Here is a 25,823-nt window from a genome sequence, read left to right on the forward strand (position 1 = left end):
AGCAAAAAATAAATAAAAAAGTCTTCAAGCAATTTATTATGTAAAAAATGAAAATAATTTAACGAATTTATTTAATGAATTAATTAATCCGTAATTTTTCAGACGATGAATTAATTTCTATTACGCTTTTTTTATGTCTTTTTAAAAATGATTTTACTGTGAATTCCATCAAAGTTCATTATCTTGATCTAATGTTCTTTAAATGGAATTCCTTGCATCCGAATAAAACGTAATCTGGACATTTTTGAATAGTTATGTTTATAATTAAGTCATTATTTATTTTTATGGAATGGATATTTACCAAATTCTTTAGTTTCTGTAAGAAAAAGAAAAAAAAAGAAACATAACATGCTAACCAACCAAGTTTATTACAATGTTTAATAATAGCGTACTGTACATGGTTAAAAGATAAATAAATTGTATGTAATTTATTAAAAGAAGAGGAAACTGGCTTGCCACTTATGTATTCTGATTATTAAATTTACTAATCCCATATTCTTTATATATTAAAAAATAATGTTTAAATCTTTCATATTAAATAAAGCAAAAGATAAAGAATAAGGGAATTACATAAAAATTTTGAAGTAAAATATATAATATTTTACTCAAGTATTTTCTCGTTATTTTCATATGTATATTTTCATTTTAAATCAAGTCATAACAAAACTTGATTGAAGAAGGAAAAAACAAAATTGAATTAATGTTGATTAATTTAAAAATTGACATAATTATAAATCCGTAACATATTTCCTTTTATTTTTAAAAACAAAACATTTTAAATAAGCAAAATAATAAAGTTCTCCTCAGTTTATACGATAATTATTGTCAATTTTACATTAATTAATACTCAGTTTATAATTTGTAAGAGATGAATGACATATTCTCTTATAAATTGCTGCATTCTAATGATTATTATGATAGCAATAATTATATTGTCATATCATATTATAAGCGATACCAAGTTCATTTTCATCACAACACGATGCCATAGATATGTTATAATATCAACATAAATCATAAATTTGTCTTGGATATTGTAATATATTATAATAAGAATCAGCATCAAATTTTCCAATTTATAACACTATATTTCAAATAAATATTAGAACTTAAATTATGATATTCATTTATGTTTTGAATTTAACATTTTACTTGGCTTTTATAATTCAGTCGAATAGTTTTCAAGCAGCTATCGTCAGCAAAGAATAAAGCAAATGCGAAGATCTCTCAAATTGCTTAGAGACACACAGAGTCTATTAATAATTAGAGAAGACAAGAAGAATAGCTAAAAGCAATACAATTTCATGACGTCTGCAAACTGCCCTACTTGTATCGGAAATAAAAAAGAAAAAATTGTTCCTTTTAAACAGATGAAAGTCAGAACCAAAATGCCATTAACCATCTTCTAATATTACTTAGACTTTTACGTTAATGTTACGCTTTCTAGAGTATGTCATTATGTCTTCATGCTTAAAATCGATAAAAACATAAAAAGAAATTTTTCAGAGCGGAAGGAAATTCACCCTGCGGCCCTTATGTTTTCCAGAAAAACACATTAAATGCGAGAAGCAAAGTTGCTTTTCTTTTCTCTGTGTAGACACTGTTGCCATAACGATAAGTAGATGGGAATTGAGGGGGAGAAACGATTTTACTCATGACTTCCGTTGTTTTCAATCACGATCACTTTGTTAGAGAAGTGCACGTAGCTTGATCTCACGCACGACGTAATGTTGCAAACAAGTACGAGTGATGCTACGCTTTATTTTGACAATTTACGTAATATACAAAATAGCTTTTCATTTATCATTTTTTCGGCGACTTCCCCTTTCAATATTTCTAGTTTGATTTATGATCTATAACAGAAAGCAATAAACATTTACATTTATCATTATTTTGGTAAACATGAAAAATTTCGAATTTTATAAATAATAATACACAATATAACTTATTCTTATTATGATGTTAATTATATTTTAATTGATGAAAAATAATATCTATAATTAGATTTTATATTGTATTAACTGAATTAGGATATTTCACATTTTAACTTTTAATTTATACAATTTGAATATTTTTTTGAAAATAACTTTGTCATTTATGACTAAATTTCTCTTGGAGGTTTACTTATTATTATGGGTTAATTAGCAAAATTAATTGAGAGCTAATATTATTATTATCTTGTGTAATTTATTTAACGTATAACATTCAAAGATTAGCTTTCTTCTGTGTAATTTTCGTGTTATAATTATTTTGTATAAAAGATTCAGGTAGTTCCGGTGGTAAAGGTGAAAATCTATCCATGAGTTCCTATGGCAAAGTAAAGCGAAGTGATCAATCAGATGATAATCAGAGAGAACCGCTTTATTATCCAACTCCATATGCAACTACCCAGTTGGCGTCATATGCCGAAAGTCCAAATGTTGTAACTCATAGTAATACCATTAGAAGACATGGAAGGCAAAGAAGGGATCATGAATATGACATACCTCATCGAATCACGCAGGTTGGTTGAACAAATATAGTTTATGATTCGATCAAACATAATCAACTGACAATATATTAAAATTTAATTTTATAGTTATAAGCTCATCATCTTTTAAGTAAATTTTAATTTTATGTTGAATTTTCTTATACAGTAATTGATTATGTAAAGTTCTTTTTTGTTTGTACAGCGTGTCCCAAAAAACCGAACCCGTAGAAGTAATTTGTATATATCATTTACTTGATATGTTCAAAATGTATATTTTTACTTCTCTTGTGATGTACAATTGTCTTTTCAATATCTACAAATTAAAATAATATGAATAATAAAGAAATTGAAATTCTTAAGTGAACTTTTGGGACACTCTGTATAAGAATCAATAGAAATAAACTTAAAAGATGTTAAGAAAGATTAGTTATTTCATTACGACAAATTAATGCTTACTTTTAATATTTTAAAATATTCTGAATGATTCGAAAAAATTTTACACTTTTATAATTTTTAAGCAAATCTTTGTAAACAATTTATATCCATTTTATGGAAATAAACATGAACACACAGTTGCAACTCGAATCGATTTATAATTAAATGAATGAAATTAACTCTAATTTCAAAATATATTCGAATATATCTTTGAGGTTTTTTGAGCATTTTTACTTTAAAAATTTAAGCTGAAGTTTAAACAATATATTTTATATACACTCTTGGTGTTACGTTAAAGAAATGATATGATAAAGAAATATAGCTCTCATAAAGTCAAAATAATCTTAAAAATACACTGTATTTTAGTATTATATTGCTGGATAATGCTATAATTCCCGAGAAAATCTTTATAACTCTAAAATCACAAATAAAATCGCTTTTAATGAAGCTCAAAAATACTCAGAAATTTTTCCAAAGGAATAATTTTTTGTGCAAAAATATTACGTCAAAATTTTTATAAAATATGAATTCTTTTATTCGGATTTTTTGAATAAAAATACAATCTTTTATATACCGTAAACTTTTCGAATTTTTCAAAATGAAATTCACAGAAGATTTTGATATAATAAAGATTATAGGGCTTAATTTGTGCGCTTATTATTTTCAATAGAATTCATTCAAGTATGGAAATTATAAGACTTCTATAGCAACGCTTATAACCGTACAAAACTTTTCAAGCAATAAACAGAATAAACTCGCAACTGTGCGAATTTACAGAAATAACTCATTGTAGAAGTTTAGTGGATGTGGTTGTAAACCTGCATAATATGTCGCAAGAGACTGTGACAAAACTGTAACTAACTAAATCATGATTTGCTTTCCTTTCTCTCTCCTTTCAACTAATATTCATACTTTTGTAATTTATACCCAAACTACGTGACAAGAATGGTTGTTAATGTAAAATCTCCAAATACCTCTTTCAAAATAAATTTTCTTATTTTCCAGCTTGAATTTTACATTTATTATTATACATCCAGAATTACTTCTGAAGTAGCCGACACTTTAAAATAAGTCTTAATCATCTGAAACTTAAGGAGAGTATATTTTTAAATGGAAAATTCTAATTAAAGGGTAGAGTAACTAATAAAGAATTTACTGTCCCATTAAGATTTTTATTTTAATGATCGAAATTACAACTGCTTATATATAAAAATTCTATGAAAGAGAAGTGAAAGCACATCAGAGATTTTCATTTTCTTTTTCTGTTTTATCCTGTTTTATTGTACCTATTTTTGGCCACGAATGTATTTACTTATCACTTCTGCTTCCATTCTCTTCTATCTTTAACGATTTAGAACACTACTCTGATCTGTATCAAATTTTATACACAATTTTTAACTGATGTAAAGTATATTTGTATTTTAAGGCTATTTTTTATTAGATATTTTTCGCGATTATCGTATAATGTGCCCATATATATTTTTTATTTTTGAAACAATATCTGGGCGATTTCTTTTTACTTTTTTATAGCTTAAAAAATGATTTAAGCATATTTTAAAAAATTGAAGGAAGGAAAAATAAAGATTTCTTCTATAGAAATTTAAATTTTAATCATCGGCAGCATAATTTTTAGATCAATAATTCTAGTAATTACGTTTATAAATCACAAAATTTGGCTTTGAATAATCATTTTACATTTTATATTCTCATTCTGATGACATATTGAGATAAATGGAAATATATAATCATTCGTACAACGCTTATATTCTATACGAATATGATTGATATTGTTTATGTAACATAAGATGAATATAAATTTCGTACTTTAAAATTCTCGCTTTTTTTATTGAATGCATTAAACTTAAATTATTTTAAAATTTACATAAAAATATTTTTTTTAAAAATCGATAATCTAAATTCGAACGTGTATCAATCTAAGCGAATACGCTATAATTATAAAAGTGTAAGTCTTAAAAAAATATTTTAAAAAAATAATAAAAAATGAAAATTCGATTACAACATCGTTTGTGAGAATTTCCAAGCAAAACTCATTATCTGCAGTTTTTTCTAGAATAAACAGAATTAAGTAGTAAAACTTCAATAAGACTGCTTTTGCATTTCTAGTAGGTTAAAGAGTATTTTCTCTTATCACATTTAATTCCGAGTAAGGTATTACATGCAAATTTCGTGGATGATGACACTTCTTAAAGTACAGGCAATGTATAAATCGATTCTGATATATATTCTTACCAAAACTCTATATAGGTTGAAGACTACACATCATACGCAAAGCTCTGGACACAATCGCGAAGTGGACAGATGTCTAGAAACATTGAATCTCATCCTGGTAAGGGATTTAGCCTTATCTTCACTTATACACTTGACTTGATAAAGGTATTATGTAAAATGCTGATAATTATGAGATAAACACTACATTAATTAACATAAAGGTTTAAATATTATATAAAATAAATATTAAAAAAATATATATATATAATTTAAAATATACACATATAATAATTCTTCACCTTTGCAGGAATTTCATCAAATTCTTGTCTTTCCGATAATATAAGCTGGTCTGCTATACATTCGAGGAATTCTAAAATGTTTAAACCTGACAGGTAATATTCCATGTTTTATTTTTGTTATTTCATCGCGTTATATATTTTTACATATATATTGTATGTAAATATATATATATATATATATATATATATATATATATATATAAAATATACATTCTGTAAAAAGAAATTATTGATTTTATGATTGACGTTCGTACAATTTAATATATTACTGGGTACTACTATTAAATATAGAGCAGAAGTTCAAAATTACGTTGGAATTATTCCTACACTGTATATTTATGGTACGTAAAATAACGTATTTTCGGAAAAAGTCGATATTTGACTTATTAAATAGAAATCTCCAAATCAAATTTTTGTTCGAATTCGATATTTTGACGTTTTTTCGAAGTGAGTACAGTCAAATATTAAATAACTTTATATAAGGAAAAATTTCAGACCTTAAATCTTGTTTATTTTAATGAAAAGTTTTTTAATATACAGAAATGTCAACAAACAAAATTATCATAAGATTATAACAGATTTTTGCACATTTTAATGAAGTATCTCTTAATTTTTTTCCCCGAAAACAGTTATAAATTTTTATACAGATTTGAATCTGTTAATTAAAGGGATAAAAAGATAATAAAAATTATTTCTGCGTTTTTTCTTTTAAATTACCGAAACTTCTAATATTTATTATAATATAAGATAATTAACAGATTTGAAAAAAATCAAAAATAATAAAATTAATTTATGCTTGTTATTTATGATCTTGTCTCTTTGTTTAGATTTATGATTTTTACACCGATTTAATCTATTCTCAAAAGTTTAATTAAAAAGACATAATTAAAGTTTTCTCAAAGAGATTAATTTAATTTACCCTTTTTAATGTGGGTTTTTTAATGATTATTTTAATAGTAATTAGTCGTGTTATTGATTCAAATGTAAAAGATTATCAGAAACGTATAATAAAAGATACATAAAATAAATAGCCGTAATTATAATAAATATTCTTAATATTGAAAAACTCGCGATTTTTATCTTAGTATCAATTTTTATTACGAAAATGCTTAGTTTCTAATGTAAATATGAAGCAATGATAAGATTTACATTTATCTTCTTGAATTAATTCTTGGTATATCGAAAATACGTTGTCTTTTTTTAATAAAAATGAGAATTATAAATATGTAAATAACGAAACGAACAGAAATTTTTGAAAGGGAACATCAAATGAAGACGTAATCCATAATGAAATCTTGATTTTTGATATTATTATTTCATTTTTTTATTAGCGGATAGTTTTATTCACGTTCTCGATTAAAATTCTGATTTATGCAAACAAATCGCAAAACTTTTTAACAAGAGAACAATAGGCATTTGTGATACTTTCTTACATTTTTATTGATAATTTTTATATTTATTTTATGCTTTTGCTTAATCAGAAATTGTCATAAATTACGTATACGATACCTAATAAGAAATTATTTGATTATATCAATAAATTGATAGTTTATAACTTTTAAATTATTAATGAATTCATGCAAAATGTAATTAGAAATAAAAAATGCATCCGAGTTCCTATGGTAATCCTATTTTCCGAAATTTATGGCGTTGCTTTACTGAAAACTTTCTTTTATTTCGCATTAAAAACTTTTTTATAATATGTTAAAAGACGACAAACTTTTGCATTAAATATATATATATTTGCAATAAAATAAAATTCTGTTTTTAATTTATTATTTTACTAAATGATTATATAGATCCTTTCCAAACGATGAGCAATAAATTAAATTGTTAGTAGCAACTAATGATTTCTGAAATTTAATTATAAAATGTCTGCTCCGTAAACTGTTCTTTGTTTGCTCCTATGAAATCTGCGAAAAAGTATTTATTCCCAATGAGCCTTCGACAATTGAAAGGAACAATACAATTTAAGCTTCTTGCTAGGGGCAAAGTATTGCGTTTCAGTTGCAAAGGAGATGACAGAAACAGCATAAATTTGACTCTATCGATCACTTTGTGTCAGCAACATAATCGTTAGAAGTTTTCGACAGCGTCTTGGAGTAACTGGATACGTTTTAACAAAGGAAGAGCAGATACCACAACAGATTGCCTGTCAGATCGCACGGGGACAAGACAAAGGAATCGGACACACAGATGAACCATTACGTTTCGTTGCTATGGTGACGGGAAGCTGTATCGTCACCGAAGCATAATGAACTAACAGTTTCATACCGACACGTATACCTCACCGTCTTCAATATAACAATAATTTCCCGACGTTATTCAACTAAACGTGCCTGGTAGCTGTGTTTTCGCTCCAGGTAGGCGTTGAGAAGTGGCGAGTTTTCATTATCTCCACTCTAGTTTCTGCTTGAAACCCAGTCATCTGAACACGTTTTAACGATAAAAGATGGTAACAACTTCAAAGAGAAATGAAACCCTTCATGCATGTTGTTTATAAAGAGTTGAAATACAATCAAAATATTGCTTCTTGTCATTTTTCGCGTAAAACCAGCAATAAGAAAAAGATCATTTCTCAAGATTTTTCCCTAGTTTATTAATTGTTTAACGATATGCATCATTTTACTTGATTTATTACATGGCTAATTCGGGCGAGATTGGACTGTGATTGCATCATTTGGAAGTTTACAAGGTTAAATCAATGTTATACTTTTCCAAGTAATCCAAGTTCGTTTATTTTGCGCACGGTTCGCTGGCGAATAGTGAAGATGATAAGGAAGCCACTGTTGATTAAGTTAGCCTCAGGGTTACAGACAATAGCAACATTTACGATTATTTAGCTGCCGACTTATTATGGGTTTCTCATCTAATGACTTTGACGTAATGTGTGATATATGTACTTTCACAAAAATCTACTCGTCAAATGAGAATTTTAATAAATTTTACAGCTCTTCAAGTGTTTTAGCCTAGCAAATAATTTAATTTTAATATATTTTAATTACGAATTGGCTACAAATAGTAAAGAAATCTATTTTTGTAACAGTGTAAATGAGTTTTGCTAATTATGGCGACTTTATTTTAATAATATATATATATATATTTTCTTTATTTTCGAATACATAAATATAAATGTAAAAATTTTGAAAAAAATATAACTTCAAACTACTAATTAAAAACTTAATTGAAAAGCTGCATTAATAATATTGAATTAGTTTTTTGAATTTAAATAATTAGATGTCATTTTCGTGTTTCTCTTCAGAGCTTGCTTAGTATAATGCAATTGGCCAGAAGAAAGAAATTTTATTGACAATTTCAATTATTTGCTTAGGTAAGAATGTTATTTAGCAAAACTTAAATGACATTCTACGTGATTTAAAAAATTTTAATGTAATTTGTTGCTGCCTTCAATTATTGTATTTTTACGTCTTTAGTACGACAAAGAAAGAATTAATTGCCTTTGTAAAATGCATTTAAAGTGTGAAAATTCTAACAATCATCAATCACTTAAATTCAGTTTCTCCATTTAAGTGATAAAATGTTGCGTTGTTGTTTAATTTTTCTATCAAGTTTGTTGTCTGCAATGTCAAAAATATCGTTTTCGATGATAAAAAATGCTTTATATAATGTTGTTAAAACACGTTTCTTTGCGTGATAGCCATACTCGTTTGTACAGTTTATATAATTTATTTAAGCATTTCCACAATAACAGGATAGAACATGTGGTAAAATTATAATAGTCTGTATAGGCCTAATTCTACGTATTGAAGTACGTATATATATATATTTCGCACAATTTTTTAGACGAAATTGGAAAAAATATATTCGTTTTAAGATAAAATTGTAAATAAAAATTGGAATATATACCAATACAAAGTTGTTTTTAAAACATATTATAATTCTTATAAAGTTATGGATTTATATATATCGAGTAGTACTGTATATAGATATATATATAAAGTATACATACAGAAATCTGGAAACCTGTATCGTAGCTTCAGAGGATTCTTGAGATATTCCTCCAGAAATCCATCTATCAATACATGTTATTGAACTTGAACGAAAGTATTTTTTCTGTGCCGTTTTTATAAACTTCGTATCCTAGTGATACGTTTGATCAACAGTGATATATTCCAGAAACGGAATGTACGATCATATACCATGTCAGTATAAGACAAAAATCGATCAGTGAACTGAAGTTACTGTATTTTTTTTTTTCCTTTTCAGTTTATTTATTTTTATTTTTTTTACATTATTTCTTTGTTAATAAGAATTTTAATTTGTTTAATAAGATAATTATCGGTTGTAAATGATGGAGGAGATGATGAAGAGTTACTTAATCCCGAATGTATCTTAATTGGCTTTAAAAGAGTAATTAGTAATAAACATTTATTATAATAGAAATAAGAATTTTTATTGCATAATTTATTGTATATCGATCAAAATTTTATAATGGTATAAGCAATCTTTTTGATTTATATCAACTTTCATACATGTCGCAATAAACACGTCCTAATATATTAATGTTGGAAGTTAATCCCATGTTTTTGGTTGGTAAAGATATTCTTTAGACCACCAATATATCATTTCACTGAGTATACCAATTTGTAGACGTGATCAACATAGAATCCGGGATATTCGGCGTTTCTTCTTGTTTCCAGTATCGTGGGCAATAAATCATTGAAAGACGTAAAGCTTAGCAAACCTTATCTTTCTTTTAGTTATTCTGCCGTAGAAAGCGATATAGAAGACCTAGGGGTGCTAGCATCTCCACCAACAGATAGTGTTGAGGAGTTGTCGGAAACTGAATGCGATAGACATCAAGAGGTTTGGACAAGAACAGGTGATTAAAATACTTTTTCTATATAACTTAATCTATAAAAATACCTTTCTCTTTCTTATAAAAAAGACTTCTTTAGATATATATATATATAATATCATTGTATTAAATAACTTTTTTCTATTTTCTAATAGATTTTATACGAAATTTTTTCAGTAAATGATCTAATTAAATTACACCAAAAGATTTGTACTGCTATTGATTACTGTGCAGTACTGAAAAAATATAATTAATTTTTCTTGTAAAATAGGCTTACTTCCAGATTTAAATCGTTATTCGATAATAATAACGATGTAACTTATCTTGTTACGGTCACTTAATGACATGCAAAACGTATTATTTTGAAATTTAGATGTATTTTGTCATAAATTCGAAATATTGTAATTCGCTAATTCATTAAGTAGGATTAGTTTTATTGCTCTGAAACTATTAAATTCTCTATCTGCTTTTATTACTTATCCCTTATGAAAATGTACATTTTGATCAATAAAGTTTTATGTATATTTACTTTAACGGAAATTTGAAGATTTCTTTGTATTTTTTTTTCTTTTTCATGTCTTTTCGTACAGATTTTCATTCACGAGGGGACCAACTGATTCGTCAAATGGCACACGTATATTAAACTGCCCAAAAATTGCTGTATAATTTAAATAGAACAGCGACAAAGAACTTCCAGGAGAATCTTACGACGATTCGTTCCTTTCCACAGGAAAAAAGTGGTATAAAAACGTAAACTACGTACATTAAATGAATAAAATATAATTCTTGTTATGACGTTATGGAGGAAAAATCATAAATAAAAAATAAACAAAAATGAAGGTTGTAAACCGAGTTATGTTGTCAAAGATAATGTTTTTCAATTATTTAAGTACGTTGTGAAACTACAATTCATCTGAAATCAGATAATATAATCTATATTTGGCAACTGGCAGTTTTAATTCTGAAACGATGCCAGATATGAACTCATCAGTCAATCAAAAAAATGAAGGAGGGGAATAGAAAAAAAAAGTTAATATTCATACGTATAAATTATTTCAATGAATAATAGATTCTTATCAGTTAAGTCTAAAATAGAACTTTAGAATTAGTCCAGGTTGTAGAGATTTTAATATGTTGACCTATTTAAAATCTGATTTCAGATGAAGTGCATAATAATGTGGCCATTTTGTGTTCAGTCCACCAAGTGAATAAATATTGTTTGTCTGTTTATATTTTAAATGTGTTTGTCCTCTTTTTTAGTCTTAATGTTTACTCGATATATTCACCAAAATAATATTAATATTCTTATTTAAGTGACCTTTTTGTATTTAGAATGAATAATTTATTTTTCCTATTTATCTTGAAACTTAACTGTGATTCGCATGTATAAAAACGAATTAAATTTATACAAAATTTTAAATAATTTTATTAGAAAAAAAATAATCAAAAAGATTAAATATATAACCTGTTTCTACTTGGTATTTAATAAAAGAATTCTGCTATAGTTTATTATTTCTATGTAAATGCGGTGCTACATTACAACAAAGGATATTGAAAGCAGACACGATCTCTACAAATTCTTTCTTTTGTTAGTATTGTAATCATATGAAATAAAAAAAGAAAAATTTTTTGAAAAAAATAGCAGTAACTAATTCTTTTTTGCTAAATGAATGACGTTTCTTTAGTTAAAATAAATGAAAGAAATGTACAGGTTATTTGAAGATAACAATTTTTATCTTTTCAACGAATATGTTTACGGTGATAATAAATCGCTTGGTGTTGGATTATTAAATTTCTCATAAAGAAAAAAAAATATGTATATAAAATTTATATTTTTTTTAGCACAAGAAAATTTATCATCTACACAAAAAATACCCTATCGGTTTTATTAATATCGCGGAGTTTATAAATATAACATTAGTAAACGTAGAAAGACTTTTCGTGTAGGTGTAATTTACTAGAACTTATACTAAAGACGTTTCAAGATTCTCGAAGTACAATGCACGGATTATTGACATTGAGAACAAAAACCGCAATGATTGAATTCCGGAAATGAGAGTTAAGACTCAGACATTCTGAGTTCCATACAGTCAACGATTAGGTCTATCGACGATTGGTCAAGACAGAAATGTCATACAATGAAACCCCGTTTTCTTCCTTTTCTTTCCTTCTGTCTCATCTATTGGCAATTTATTGATTTCTCGATGGCTAGATTCTGATTACAGACTTGTATTTTTCATTTCTATCCTGTACTGGTTTCATTTTCGCAATTTCTACGAGATATACAAGATATTATATTACTGTACGTATTATTATTATTTTTTCTTTTTTACTTTGTTATAGAGTTTTTTTTTTCTTCTTCTTTCTTCTGTTACCGATCTCCTTCGGATGTGGAATGGTTTGAAAATATTTTATAATACGAGATCTGTCTGCTTATCCACCGTAGTGATGGTTGAACTGAAAAATTGAATTGATCCAAAATACAGGTAGTATATAGCTCTGCAAGAATTTTATTGCTCCCTTATCGGCGTATGGATGACTAAAAAGTGGAAAGTAACATAGTTGCAATTGTTTTATTGCTTGTTTAGGTAGTGCCAGTAAATGTTATATTGAAGTGCGAGGAGACGAACGATGCATATTTGGAATCTTTTGATATAAATTTTTGTTATTTTTTCTAAATTTTTATATTATTGCCGATTTATTGTTTTATAAAAATTTAAAACTGGCAAAAGAATAATATAGATATAACGAATAGTTTACTTTTTAAACGTAATGTATTTGTTCAATGTATTTATCCCATTAAAAGATGAGATTTTGCAATAAAAATAAACAGAAGGAGAAAAAAAAGTAAATTTATATAGCTTATATATAGTAAAGGCTTTTCCTTATTTATGTAAACTAAATGGGATGCGGTGGACTTTTTTACTGAAAAATTGCAAAGAAAATCGAAATGATAGAAGTAATGGGAAAAATTCTTGTTGGACCAAGTGGACAAAGAAGATAATCTTTCATCTTCTAGACCACGTTAAACGCCATTATAATGGTGGCCATGTTTGTTCACTGTGTATCTCGCCCTATCCAACTATCCTAGAGCTGAAACGTTGCCAAACAACGTTATGCCTTGTGGAAGGCAAGTAACATTACTGTAGACCCAGCGAGCGTGCCTCTAGCCTGATAAGGCGTTCAGTGACGCGGCTTGTGAGCGATGTTGAAGTAATCGTTTTGCCATTAAAGAAAAACAGTATTGATCGCGAAATAGAGAACTTGCTTGTGGCTTTCTATTACTGTGGCTTTGGTTAGGTTAACTTTCCAGTTTTACATTACACGGTTCCTAATCATCCAAAAAATCTGCGCCAATTATTTATCGCTCCCGCTTTTAAAAATTTGGCAAAGGATCCGTTTTATTTGTCCGTACAAGCAACAAAATATCACGTTGCAGGTTATTTTACTTCGCTTCTACTCTGTGTGATTATTCTTAACGAGAGACGATAGCCGTAAATGAGAGAGTACAGCTTATCGAAATCACTAATGGGGAGCAAAATACCAAAACACTTTCAACTAGCAAACTTTCAGATAGAAAATGTGTGCAATTGATGGAGTTAAAATTCCCCCTAGACACGCTGTTAAGAAATAAAACGAGCCTGTTAGCAAAATCACATACGATACCTTCTGACTCTGCTCCAGTCTGGCCGTGGCGCTGGCTGTACAAGCTGACTGTAGACGGTGCCTATCCAACGTGGTAGACTGACATTCGGTCACAGTGGAGAGCGGAGGGCGTTTGTGCTTGCTATGGCTGCTTCTTATACCGCTCTAACTGCAACTGCAAAAAATCTATGGATAATACTTTCATATATAAACACCTATCATCACATACTAGGTGAGTTTATTTTTTTCGTACGCTTTATCGATTAATTAAAATGTAAATAATCGATATATTTACTTTTATAAAACACGTTTTCTTCAATAAAAAAATAAATTAAAATAACGAGTCACATGTAAATTACTTGAAATTAAATGGTGGTTTCACTAAAAGATTTAATCGTTGGCGTGTTTGCTCATTTAATGCTTCATTTCAGGAGGATTTACAAGTAACAAAGACTACACTGGACCTTATTTTATTACCGAACCTCCTTCCCGCGTTGTGTTTTTAAGTACTCAAGGTATTACTATAGCCTGTAGTGTAAATGGTAATCCGAAACCTCTTGTGATCTGGAAGAAAAAAAGTGGATCAACTGTTGAAAATATACCTGGTTTATTACATGTCCGTCCCGACGGTTCTCTCAATTTTCCTCCTTTCCCCGATGACCATTATAGATCCGATATTCACTCTGGTACTTATAGATGTGTCTCTAGTAATATAGTAGGAACTATTGGAAGCAGAGATGTCGAAGTCAAAGCAGGTAAGTGTCATTTTAGTAATATTAGCCATATATTATCCTATTTTATCAACAGAACTAATAATAATAATTATCTATTAGTTAACGATTTTATATAAAATTTAGCACGCAAAATTCCTATATTAAATCATTTTCTTAGAGTAAAAGGAATGTGTTTATTTTATTTGTGCATAATATATTTTTAAAATTATTTCCTTTTTTATGTTTTCTTATATTCTAACTTCATATGTATTTTAAAAGTTTTGTAATATAAAAGACAATATATTCCCAGAGAAATAGAAGCATGCATTCAATAAATTGATTTAATAAATAGCATTATTAGTTCTTTTAAGTTGTTTATATATAAGAAATCAAATGCTTACTTTCTTCTATAGAATGCTTCTACTGTATAATGGAAAGTTGTAATTCAATTTTATAAACATCAAATACATGTTTTTGTTTTTTAAATAGAAAAATATTTAACTTAAAAATGTTAAAATTATTAAATTTTTTATTTAATTTTTAAAATTTTAATCAAAATTCCATTCTTATTTTTGTCACTACTTTAATAAAATTAAAACGTTAAAATGTATTGGAATTGCAAAATATATACTTGAAGTACATATTTCATGAAAGAGTCAAACAACTTCAGATTTATCTCGGACTTTTCTCATATATCATAACTTGAAACGTTTTTTCCGCTTGGTTGCAAAGTAACTACATACTATCACTAAATGTTGCCAATAGCACTTTTTTAAATCTGACATTTATCGAAGGTGAAAGAAAGAAACCATTTTTCTATGATGTGAACTATGATATTGGCTACAACTAACACTCTAAGACGCAAGAGAGTTTAAACTTCCACCAAACAAGCATTATTTCATGCGTTGGATAGCGAGATAAAACTAGCGAAAAAAATGGCCGAGTTTTATAAAAGCTTTTAAAATGATCCTAAAACAATTTTTTTTATACCTCCAAACCATCGTATCAGCTGTTAAATACGAATCAAAATAGGATCTTTGGCGATTAACTAATGATAATTTCTTACTGTAACACGCACAATACGTGCATAAAAATAATATATATGCCTATATATATATTTGTCTTCCACTGGAATAAGCTTTGTAATGATAAAAATTCCAGACAAGCTCCCATTTGTCCAATTCCGAATTTCACGCATGAGGAATTTAATTACCTTGGCTGGTTTTTTCTTTACTTACTAGAAACGTCTATCGAGTCACAATATTTATTTTAGTTTAAGAAACACAGAATAAGCGAGAGAGAGTATCATCAGAAGAGTTTTTGTCCTTGATCCTATTAAAACTGTTCTTTATTTTTCAATGTATACGGGATACCCTGATATTTGATAAGATAGATCGACAAGTGTCTTATTAAATTCATCATCTGAATTCATTTCATATCGGAATTCAATAACGTTACGACGAAAGTAGACCGTTAATCTTCTATTGACAGTACTATGCTTTCAGAATATTCGCAGAAAATTCATTTTAAGGGGATATACTCGCAATTGTCCAGCCAATTCAATGAATATGTAACACACGTGATGGATTTCGTAGCGGTTCCTTACACCTGTTTATAATCACGGGTGTTGAAAACTTAAAATAAATTTAAGATTTTAAATGATTACTACGCGTTCTGCTTGTTAATAATTAAATATTAAATATATTGCATTATTTTAAGAGTGTAAAGCAACTCGTCTTTAATTAATAACTGAATTGTATAACAAAATTTAAAATATTCTATTCATGTGAATCAAAATTAATCTTTAAAATGTTGAATGATATTAATAAAATTTTATTCGAAAAGCTTTTATTTCTGTTTTTTATTTGAAATATTTACAATATTTTCAACTCGAATCTGAAATTTCTTCGTCGATTCTTTTTATATTTAAAGAATAGTTTTCAGTAAACAAACTTACTTTAGACATATTACTTTTTACAAATGAACAAACAATATAATAAAAAAACATGTATATACTATGTATATTAATATATACAATCAATTTGTTTTATGAAGAATGACATTTTCTTTATTTTACTTCTGTTAGATTTATTCTTTAACGAATATCTTTCTATAGTTTTCTTTAATTCATATTTCTGTTTCTCTATATTTTTGCTAGTTATACAACAATGCGTGTAATAATAATAATGATAATAATTCATTCCATCCCCTTTCTCTCTCTTCTTCTCGTGGATTTATAAGAAAAGTGGAAAGTAAATCTTTCGTGAAAAATATTTAGGATTAGAATTTCCAAGTAAGCAACTTTCATAAAGCATGTTATAAATAATACGCTACAAAATATAACATCAATAAAAAAATTCTCGACACGTTGATTATTTTTAAACTCTAAGTATAAACAAGTATAGTTACATTTTTAGAAATTTTACTAGAAATAAAAAAAATAATATGTGTTACAGATATTAAATTTTTTTTATAAATTATGTATTTAAATAGTCATTAGAAAGTTTCAAATCCTAAAGAAAATTCATAAAGATAAGATATGTTATTAAGATGTGGAAGTTTTAACTATATCTCCCATTATTACAGTATTATTTATTATAGCATTATTAAAGAAAGCTCAGAAGAAACCACTTAACTAGTAGCACAGTTTATCTTCTGGTATTTTATAGTTGCTAGTTCTGTGTAAGCTTTTGCTTTGTCGAGTAAAAAATATTTTGAAAAGCACTTCTCTGAAATCGTCTTACATAGTATTCGCTATCAAGGTTTTTATAATCCGCAGCATGTCTTTAGGGAGAATGGTATTGAAGGAGCTCTAATATTTACGAGAAGTGCCAACAGTCAGTAAAATAGATAAGGAATAACAAATATTACCGAATGTCACACAGACGTTATTTGCACAAAGTCAAAATCATGAATCATTTCGAGTAGGGCTCGGAAGAATACCCCTGTCGAAATGCGATAAGTTCAAGGTACGAAACGATAAGAAGAAAAAGGGAAAAAATATATATATAACTGATCGAAAATTCTCCTTTTATTCTTCTATTTTTGCTAGTTACGCCACAGACTTACGACATTGTCGTATACGACAACCACGTTCCATTAGGTAACACTGGTGTCCTCAAGTGTCACATTCCTGCTTTGGGCAGCCACATCCTAGAACATGTTGGTTGGCTTACTGATGATGGATTGACTCTATTGACTCAAAAGGAGCGCGGTGAGTTACTGACTTTATTTTTCTTTCTACTAATTTTTAAATTAACTTTGTCTCAAAGATTTCGTTATTGATTAATGTCGTTATAGGAAGAATTTTTATATAATTATTAATATTGACTTGGCTTTTATTAAAATGTAAGCTTAAAATAAAAATATTCAGTAAAACTTTCTTATTAACAGATTATATAACGTAAAGTTATCTAAAAATTAAAAAGTTTTTATATTTACGGAATATCGAAAATGTATAATAATTTGAAAAGTCTTTTCTATTAGAAAATAAGTTATAGATATTCTGTAAATTGAGACTTCATGTGAACGACCTCAAAGGTCAACTCATTAACAACTGCACACATTCTCTTCCGATAGGAAGTTCGTTATTGATAACGTCTAGAATAAACAAGACTGATGATATCATTAGATAAAAGAAAAAGTGTTGTATGTTTTAATCATCACAGGTTACATCAGAAAGAAGTACGAAGCGTTCAGAAGTGGAACACTCCATGTGTTTAACGTTGAAAGAAAAGACGGTGAACGTAGATATCGTTGTCAAGTCGAAAACACTCTTACAGGAGAAAAAATTCTCAGTTCAAACTGGGGAAGACTAAAGGTTTCAGGTGACTAAAAATCAACATTTAATTTTAAAAATATACGTAAAAAATTATTTTAAAATAAACTTGTGGATGTCGATATCATAATCGTCTTCTTGATATAAATGGAGTTTATTAAATTGGCTTCCTTTAATTTAAATTAGATTATTTTAAACGTTTTAATTGAGAATGTTACTAAATATAACTAAGTTAGTCGTGACATACTATAAATTTTGAACTCATTTTGGAGTTGTAAAATTCGAAAGACGAACAGCTGTCGTTTCGCAATTTTTGGAACATCTTGCGTGCAATCGAGCATCTAAAATGTAATCTATCCAGTCAATCTAAATAATTAATTTCAATATTTGCACTTCTATTATGTCATCGGAAGAGACAAAATAAATTATCTTGCAACAAACAACCTATATTTACATATTATTGACTTATGCGAGAGAATATTTTCGTTCAACAAAAAGAAAAAAAAATGATGATTCAGTGGAGGACTTTTTCAATGCTCAACATTCTTTATGGAAAATTTTTATTTATGTTATAATAATGTAAAAATAAAAATGAAGTTTCTTACACCGAATAAAAAATGAAAAAAATTTTAAAATATTTTAGTGTTCATTTTTCAAAGTAAAAAATATATTATTTTAAAAGTTATAAAGAAAAATATTTTAAAAATTAGATGTTTTTTTAATAAAATACGTTTGATGGTAAAATCGTTTATCATTATAGTTGTGATTTTCGTTTAGAATTTACATTTGAATTTCCACGTTGCTGATTACGGAATTGGTTTATTTTAATGTTTACATGTGGAAACAGAAATAAATAATTTTTATTACTAAGTTAAAATTTATATTTCCAGATGTATAAATTCTGTAATTTTAGATAACGATGAAAAACTGCTCTAGATGAAAAGGCATTCTAGCAGATATCTTTTATGAAATAACATTTATAAATCTTTTGCTCGGAAAATAATTCTCATTGTCTCACTGAATGCATGTTTATAATTTCCAAAAAAGAAAAAAATAATGGGTAGAGAGTTTCTATGCTTTGTACATATACCAAAGATAAATCACGAGTTCTCATAAACCAATTTTTATTCTTTTTGCTGCTCAAAATCAAAATCGTTATCTACACGCCTTCACGTCGTTGAGACAGGCTTTCATTTTTCATTCAGGTTCCAGGAAAATTTAGAAGGCGAAATAAGACTACTCACTTTTTATTTCCATAATTTTTTTCCTCTTTCACTATGTAGTAAGTTTCGTAGAAAACTGACTGTTAACAAAGAAGAGAATATTCTGTTGACAAAAGATGGATTATACTAGGTTCGCGTAATCTGTAGGTTAAAAAATGAGAGGACAACCTTAGGAAATTACAAAGGAGATAAGATGTATCAGATACTTGAGGTTTTCGAGGTTCTGCAAATTACTTTTAACATTGAACTTTCCTGACATCAATTAAATTCTTCTGAATGAATTTAACAGTGATCTATGGAAAGTTTGTTTACTACATTAATATTTTTTTGTTATAACGATAAACATATTTTTATACGAAAAAATTACCTTTAGTTTTATAACTTTTTAAATAAATATACCAAGTTATGTATTTTATATTAATAAACCAAACTTAATCAAAGTTTTCACTCTAAATTTCATTTTATATAAATGCCTTCGAGATATATCCTCTTCTTTCATCTGACAGAAGTTGAATTATATTTTCAGACAAAATTCATTTGCATATTTAATATAGATATGCAGAACAACGAAATTTTTCATAATTACATCTTTGAATTATTAAATACGACAAATCATGTCAAGTTTTCAAACCAGTTATCATATACATAACTTAAAAATTAAATAAGAATATTTATTAAAATTTAAAAAAGTTAAATTTATACTACAATAATTCCTTTCATAAATTTTCGATTTCTAATTTTAAAAAACTAATAATTTTCTAATTAATTTCTGATGTAAATAATTGAATATAATGTTAGATTTTAAACGTCAGACAATTGTATATCAAAAAATATAGTTTTTTAAAAAACGAAACGTGTTTTTAAGATATTTTAAAAGTTGTCAATATAAGTACTTATATGTTGTTTATCAGAGACACCTGCAAACGTCGTGCCGAGAATCATTCAAGAGGTATCAACTACAGAAACGAGTGATGGATATACAGCAAGAATACCATGTGTAGCTCATGGTAAAGTTCCGATCTCATATAACTGGTTCAGAAATGTCGGAGGTCAGTTGACATTGGTAGATGTCCAAAAAGGTTTAGAAATAACTGACGGGACACTTGTCATTCTCAAAGCAACATTACTTGATAGCGGTAAATATATTTGTGTTGCCAATAACAGCTTAGGCGAAGATAGAGTTGAGAGGACTCTTGTTGTACGCGGTAAGTTCTCTTATGTATATATATATATATATAAGAAAAATATTTCAAAAATTAAGATAATAAACTAATAAACAGTTTTAAATGATATTTCAGGATCTCTAAAGGTAACAATTGAAAGCACAAGGAGAATTGTTAGATCAGGTGAAGACATCGTACTTAACTGTAATGTGAGCGGAAGCCCTATCATTTCCGTATCCTGGTTGAAAGACCAACACCATTTAGTCAGTGACCACAGAATAAGGTTATCTACTGCCACGACTTTACACATTGCTGCTTTCCAGAGAAAAGACAGTGGAATTTATCAATGTTATGTGGAAAACGATTGGGAAAGTGCCCAAGCGGCTATCCAGTTGGATTTACAAGGTACAAACTATTACTCTTCATAAAATTGTGAGAGATTTTGTAAATAAGTTAGATTCAGTATTGACAATAAATGCTGCAGTTTTATCATCTTAATTAAAATATTTAATAGCTTATTAAAACTAGTAATTATATATAAGTTATATATGTGATTTTTATTAAACGTATTAAATTCTTACGATGTAGAATATCAAATTTAATATAATCTTTGTTTAATAATTGTCTTAAACATACTTAATAAAAAAATAATTATACTTGTTTTCAATGTTTATATGTTAAATGTAGATTTCTTAATTAAATTTTAATTGCATTTAATTATCTTAAACATAAGAATATTAATTGCGTAGAGAAGTAGAGTAGAAAGAGTTTTACTGTTTGTTTAAAAATTAGAGAGACGTGTAAACAAGAATGCAAAAAAAGTCTGTTTTCAATCAATCTAGTGGATATTTTTAAGGTATATTGACTTAGTTTCTGTTCACGAGAAAAAAAACTTTCAAGAACTAACAGAAAAACGTGCTTATGAAATTCATTAAAGGTGGACTGTTTTTTTGGTTTTAGATAATTTTTGAACCATTACGACAATTTTATTATATGAGTCATTGATTTTCGTATTCTAAAAAATGTAATTGAACACAGTGAATTTTATGAAAGTCATTTTGACTGAGATGATGATGTTATTATTCCTTCTATAATTTTACTTTAAGTCTGTAACATTAAAAATATTTCTAAGTTATTTAATTATTATTCAAACTTTATAAATTTTAATACAAATATACTGTATACACATACGTTGAATATAATACCAATGAAAGTGTGATAACCCGTTCATTGTAATAATATTTTACATATGTGTAATTAAGTATATTTGTTTCTTTAAAAAAGTTATTAAATGCTTATTGTTAATTGTTAATTTATAAATTTTGTTGTATTATATTATTCACAACTTCTTCTGTTTGTATTTATACAAAATTAAAAATATTTACATTTTATTAAAAGTTAAATACGTTTGAATTTACACTAATTAGTGATATGCATTATTCCATTATATTAACCATTCAGAATTGCTATACTGTGCATAGTTGATTAATACCAAGCTTTGTTGTATAATTATCAATTTAATTAATCAATTTTACATAATGAAATATTTCTCAGAATTATTTATTATTTCTATCTTATTCAGAATTCTTCTTTAATTCAAAATCAAATATTTCTCACGTTATAAGCCCCATTTATTGTATAAATAATGATGGTAACAAGCCCAATCACCATACCATCTTGGTCACTGATGGTCAGATATTGCCGAATCATCGAAAAGAACATGCTTCTAATGATGGTTTATTTTTGGTAGTTTGTTCGTAACCTTTAATTCTTTGTCTGAATAATATATATATATATTTTTTTCTTGAGAAGAAAAATCACTTGAAAGAAGAATGTATATTTTTATATAAATGTTTACATATCTAATTTTATTTTATGAAAAAATAGTTAATTTTTATTAACTGAGAACATAACGATTTGTCATACACACATCTTGCTTTATTTTTCTAACTTTATTTTCAATAAACAGCGCTTTTATACAAAAAATTGTTTTTACAAGATTTTTATTTTTTACATCTCCAATTTCACGAGTAGTTCTGTTTTGTTTATGATAAACTAGAATGTATCTTTTTTTCCCCTTGCAATATAACTAAAAATAAAACTGATGTGACTGCTGAAAACATTGTTCAACCATCTTTCTAAGCTCCTAATCAATAAGATACAATAAGAAATGATGGTTAAAATAATAGAACGGTTTCAGAAAATTTTTTAAAATTGATTCAAAATTTTATAAATGGAATATGTTAAGAGTGAAAGACGTTTGTCTTCCTTTTTAAACAATAGTTTAAAAATTTAAAATTACAATTTCAAATTTATTTTGTTTTATTTCTGACATAAAATAAAAATAGCACAGTAATATATATAAAAAACATATATTAAGGTCGTATTTGTGATTTTTCACATATATAACTTGTAAATATTCCTGTAAACATCTATATATAGTCTATGGACACGTTGTATAAAGTTATCAGGTATAGTAGTAACATCAACACTTGTTAGCATTCATGCAATGTTATATAAGATATAAATAGAACACCAATTTGTGTTGGTGTTAGAATTCAGCACAAAGACTACCTATTACATTAACTCTAGTCACGTCCCATTGATTGATAGGGTCTTGGGTATAGTGGACGATTTTGCAGTAATAGTCATCGAAATTCTAGCTTACAGACCAAATCTCCAAACTAAGCATTGTTCTCCAACAAAATATAAAGGTATTTCTTTTATTGTCCTAAAATGTATGGAATGTCTCCGATATTTAAATAGCAACAGTACAATTTTTCTACGCTAATCGAGCTACAGTATAATTATCATAATGCTTGCTACTACATAATTATTTTCCTCGTTAGTTTAATAGAAATGATAATGTCTACTACAGCTAAAAACTTGAGAGGTATTTCCACGAAGGAATATTCCATAATTGTTTGTTTTTAATGATTTTTTAAAATGTTTTTATTAAGGGCGATATCAATTTTTTTTTGTTTAAAAATTGCAAATTCTGGTTTCCGTACTGAAGTAAAAATAGCTTATACTTATTTTAATGTTTTACTGCAAGTAAGTTAAGTTATTTTTTTGGTATTTTTGTTTAAATTTTTATACGGTGTATATAAAAATATTTGTAAGGATTTGTAATGATATTTTGGAATGTTTTAGATAATTTTTGACAAAATATATATATATATATATATATATATAGCAAATTTAGATGCTTAACTAAACGATGCTCATTTTCCCCTTCTCTAACAGAAAAAAAAACATATATATGTCTTCAGAAATATAGATTCTTTTTATATGTGACAAAAATGTCAATCTAAAAAAAATTTTTAATACAAATTTTAAGATTTTCCTAAATTTTGCAATAAACGTCATCATTTATATTAAAAAACTAGAAATAAAACATTCAATTAAACGCACATCCTACATATTTAATTTTCTATAATTAAATTATCTTTTTGACATTAACTTTTTTTTAATTTTAAAAATTATTTGATTAATCAAAAAACATTTATTTTACCAAATTATTATTTAAACTAAACAATTATAAGTAATTTATGTAAATTTTTCACGGATGGTATGTTTAATTAATCATATTTTTCTTAATGTAAGGAACATAAATAAAGGCATTATCTCCTATTCATCAAACAAACCATTTCTTAATTGGTATAAAAGTGGGAAGTTTGCCAAGAGCAATGGCTGAACAGGTGGCGTGAAAATGGGAACCAAATCTTTCACAGTATGAAGAACACGCCAGGATGAACACTAAACTGTCACTAGAAACTGTAGATAGGTGATTCGAACAAAGTGTTGCACAAAATCGTTTTTTTTTTTTTTTCTTTTTTAGTTTGTTTTCTTCATTTTGTAATCTTGACTCTCAGTTGACATTCGATGATATTTTATTGAAAGATGTCTAAATATATTTTTAAGAATTTAATAAAATTCTGAAATAAATAGTCGTTTATTTTTATTTATTATTTGATTTATAAGTCTCCATTATATTAATATAATATATATAATTTGTATTTAAATTATCGAATACAGGGAACTATATATTTATTTGTATTCAATATAAATCAAGTGGTAAAGATAATTATAAATATTTTTTTAAAATTTTGACATTTTATATTGATTTTTTCGGTTTCTAGATTTGATAAATTAAATATATTTTTATAAATATATCACTTACATTACTATGAAAGATGTATTATATTATTTAATAATCATGGTATTTTTAGGATGATAAATAGCTGATACTTTACGCAGAAACATATAATAGATTAAAAGAATGGGTTGCTTAAGGTTTTAATAGAATAACGTCACATATTTACCGAAGAAGTTCTTTATAGTTCATTTACTATAATAGTCACTATCATTGAAGAAGAAAGATTGTCTTGTATTGATTTTTCCTTATGATATAATTTCTGTATATCCACGATAGTGTTTAAAGCCTCTAGCTTTGCTTCATTTGTGGAATGGCTAAGAAGATACTGAGGCTTCCTTGCAGTATCTAAAAAGATATCTGGACACTTCTTGACAGTTTCTAGCAAATTGTATACTTGACGTTGGAAGTGTCAACTTATTATGGCAATATGTGCAATACTTTCAAGAGTAGAAAAAAAGGAAATGTTTTTATTTTATTTTATTTACAACTTTTATTTTCTGATGTTCACTGAAGCGAATTAAAAATAAAAGTTTAAAATCTTTCTTAAAAATTAATTTAAGACATTTAAAATGGCATAAATTAATTCAATCGAATTAAAGAATTATCGAACCACAAAATTGGTATTTATCTCTTTATGTAATTATTTTTTAAAAAATTACAAAGAATAATAAATGCTCTAATACATTTTAATTTAAAATAGTTATTTAAATAAATAATGACAACTAAAAATAGTTGTGTAAATAATTTATTACATTGTTTGGCCGTTTTATTTTCTGTAGAAGGATTTCTGTGTAGGTAAACAAAACATTTTCATAGTTCTTTTCATAATAGTTACTTGTAGATATTTGAAACTTCATTTGTTAAATTTAAACAAACTGAAAAGAAATTAA

The 25,823-nt window shown here is 26.7% G+C and overlaps 2 protein-coding genes across 3 annotated transcripts in view; both read left to right on the top strand.

The window, feature by feature from the left end:
* LOC136985493 (cell adhesion molecule Dscam1-like) overlaps positions 1 to 11,560 on the top strand; it is a 134,472-nt gene extending 122,912 nt beyond the window's left edge. For both annotated transcript variants that reach the window (XM_067282785.1, XM_067282786.1), the window contains 5 exons: positions 2,262 to 2,503; positions 5,171 to 5,252; positions 5,442 to 5,526; positions 10,155 to 10,276; positions 10,843 to 11,560. In XM_067282785.1, coding sequence (XP_067138886.1) covers positions 2,262 to 2,503; positions 5,171 to 5,252; positions 5,442 to 5,526; positions 10,155 to 10,276; positions 10,843 to 10,895 — 584 coding nt within the window. In that variant the 3' untranslated portion in view covers positions 10,896 to 11,560. The remainder of the gene's footprint in view (positions 1 to 2,261; positions 2,504 to 5,170; positions 5,253 to 5,441; positions 5,527 to 10,154; positions 10,277 to 10,842) is intronic.
* A 134-nt stretch (positions 11,561 to 11,694) lies between these two features.
* LOC136985481 (cell adhesion molecule Dscam1-like) overlaps positions 11,695 to 25,823 on the top strand; it is a 112,688-nt gene continuing 98,559 nt past the window's right edge. Inside the window, exons 1-6 of the mRNA XM_067282769.1 lie at positions 11,695 to 14,129; positions 14,329 to 14,652; positions 17,663 to 17,824; positions 18,279 to 18,437; positions 20,523 to 20,816; positions 20,910 to 21,179. Coding sequence (XP_067138870.1) covers positions 14,042 to 14,129; positions 14,329 to 14,652; positions 17,663 to 17,824; positions 18,279 to 18,437; positions 20,523 to 20,816; positions 20,910 to 21,179 — 1,297 coding nt within the window. The 5' untranslated portion in view covers positions 11,695 to 14,041. The remainder of the gene's footprint in view (positions 14,130 to 14,328; positions 14,653 to 17,662; positions 17,825 to 18,278; positions 18,438 to 20,522; positions 20,817 to 20,909; positions 21,180 to 25,823) is intronic.

The sequence above is a fragment of the Centruroides vittatus genome, unplaced genomic scaffold (genome assembly GCF_030686945.1).
Source record: "Centruroides vittatus isolate TY-2023 unplaced genomic scaffold, ASM3068694v2 contig_970, whole genome shotgun sequence".
NCBI classification, from domain to species: Eukaryota; Metazoa; Arthropoda; class Arachnida; order Scorpiones; family Buthidae; genus Centruroides; species Centruroides vittatus.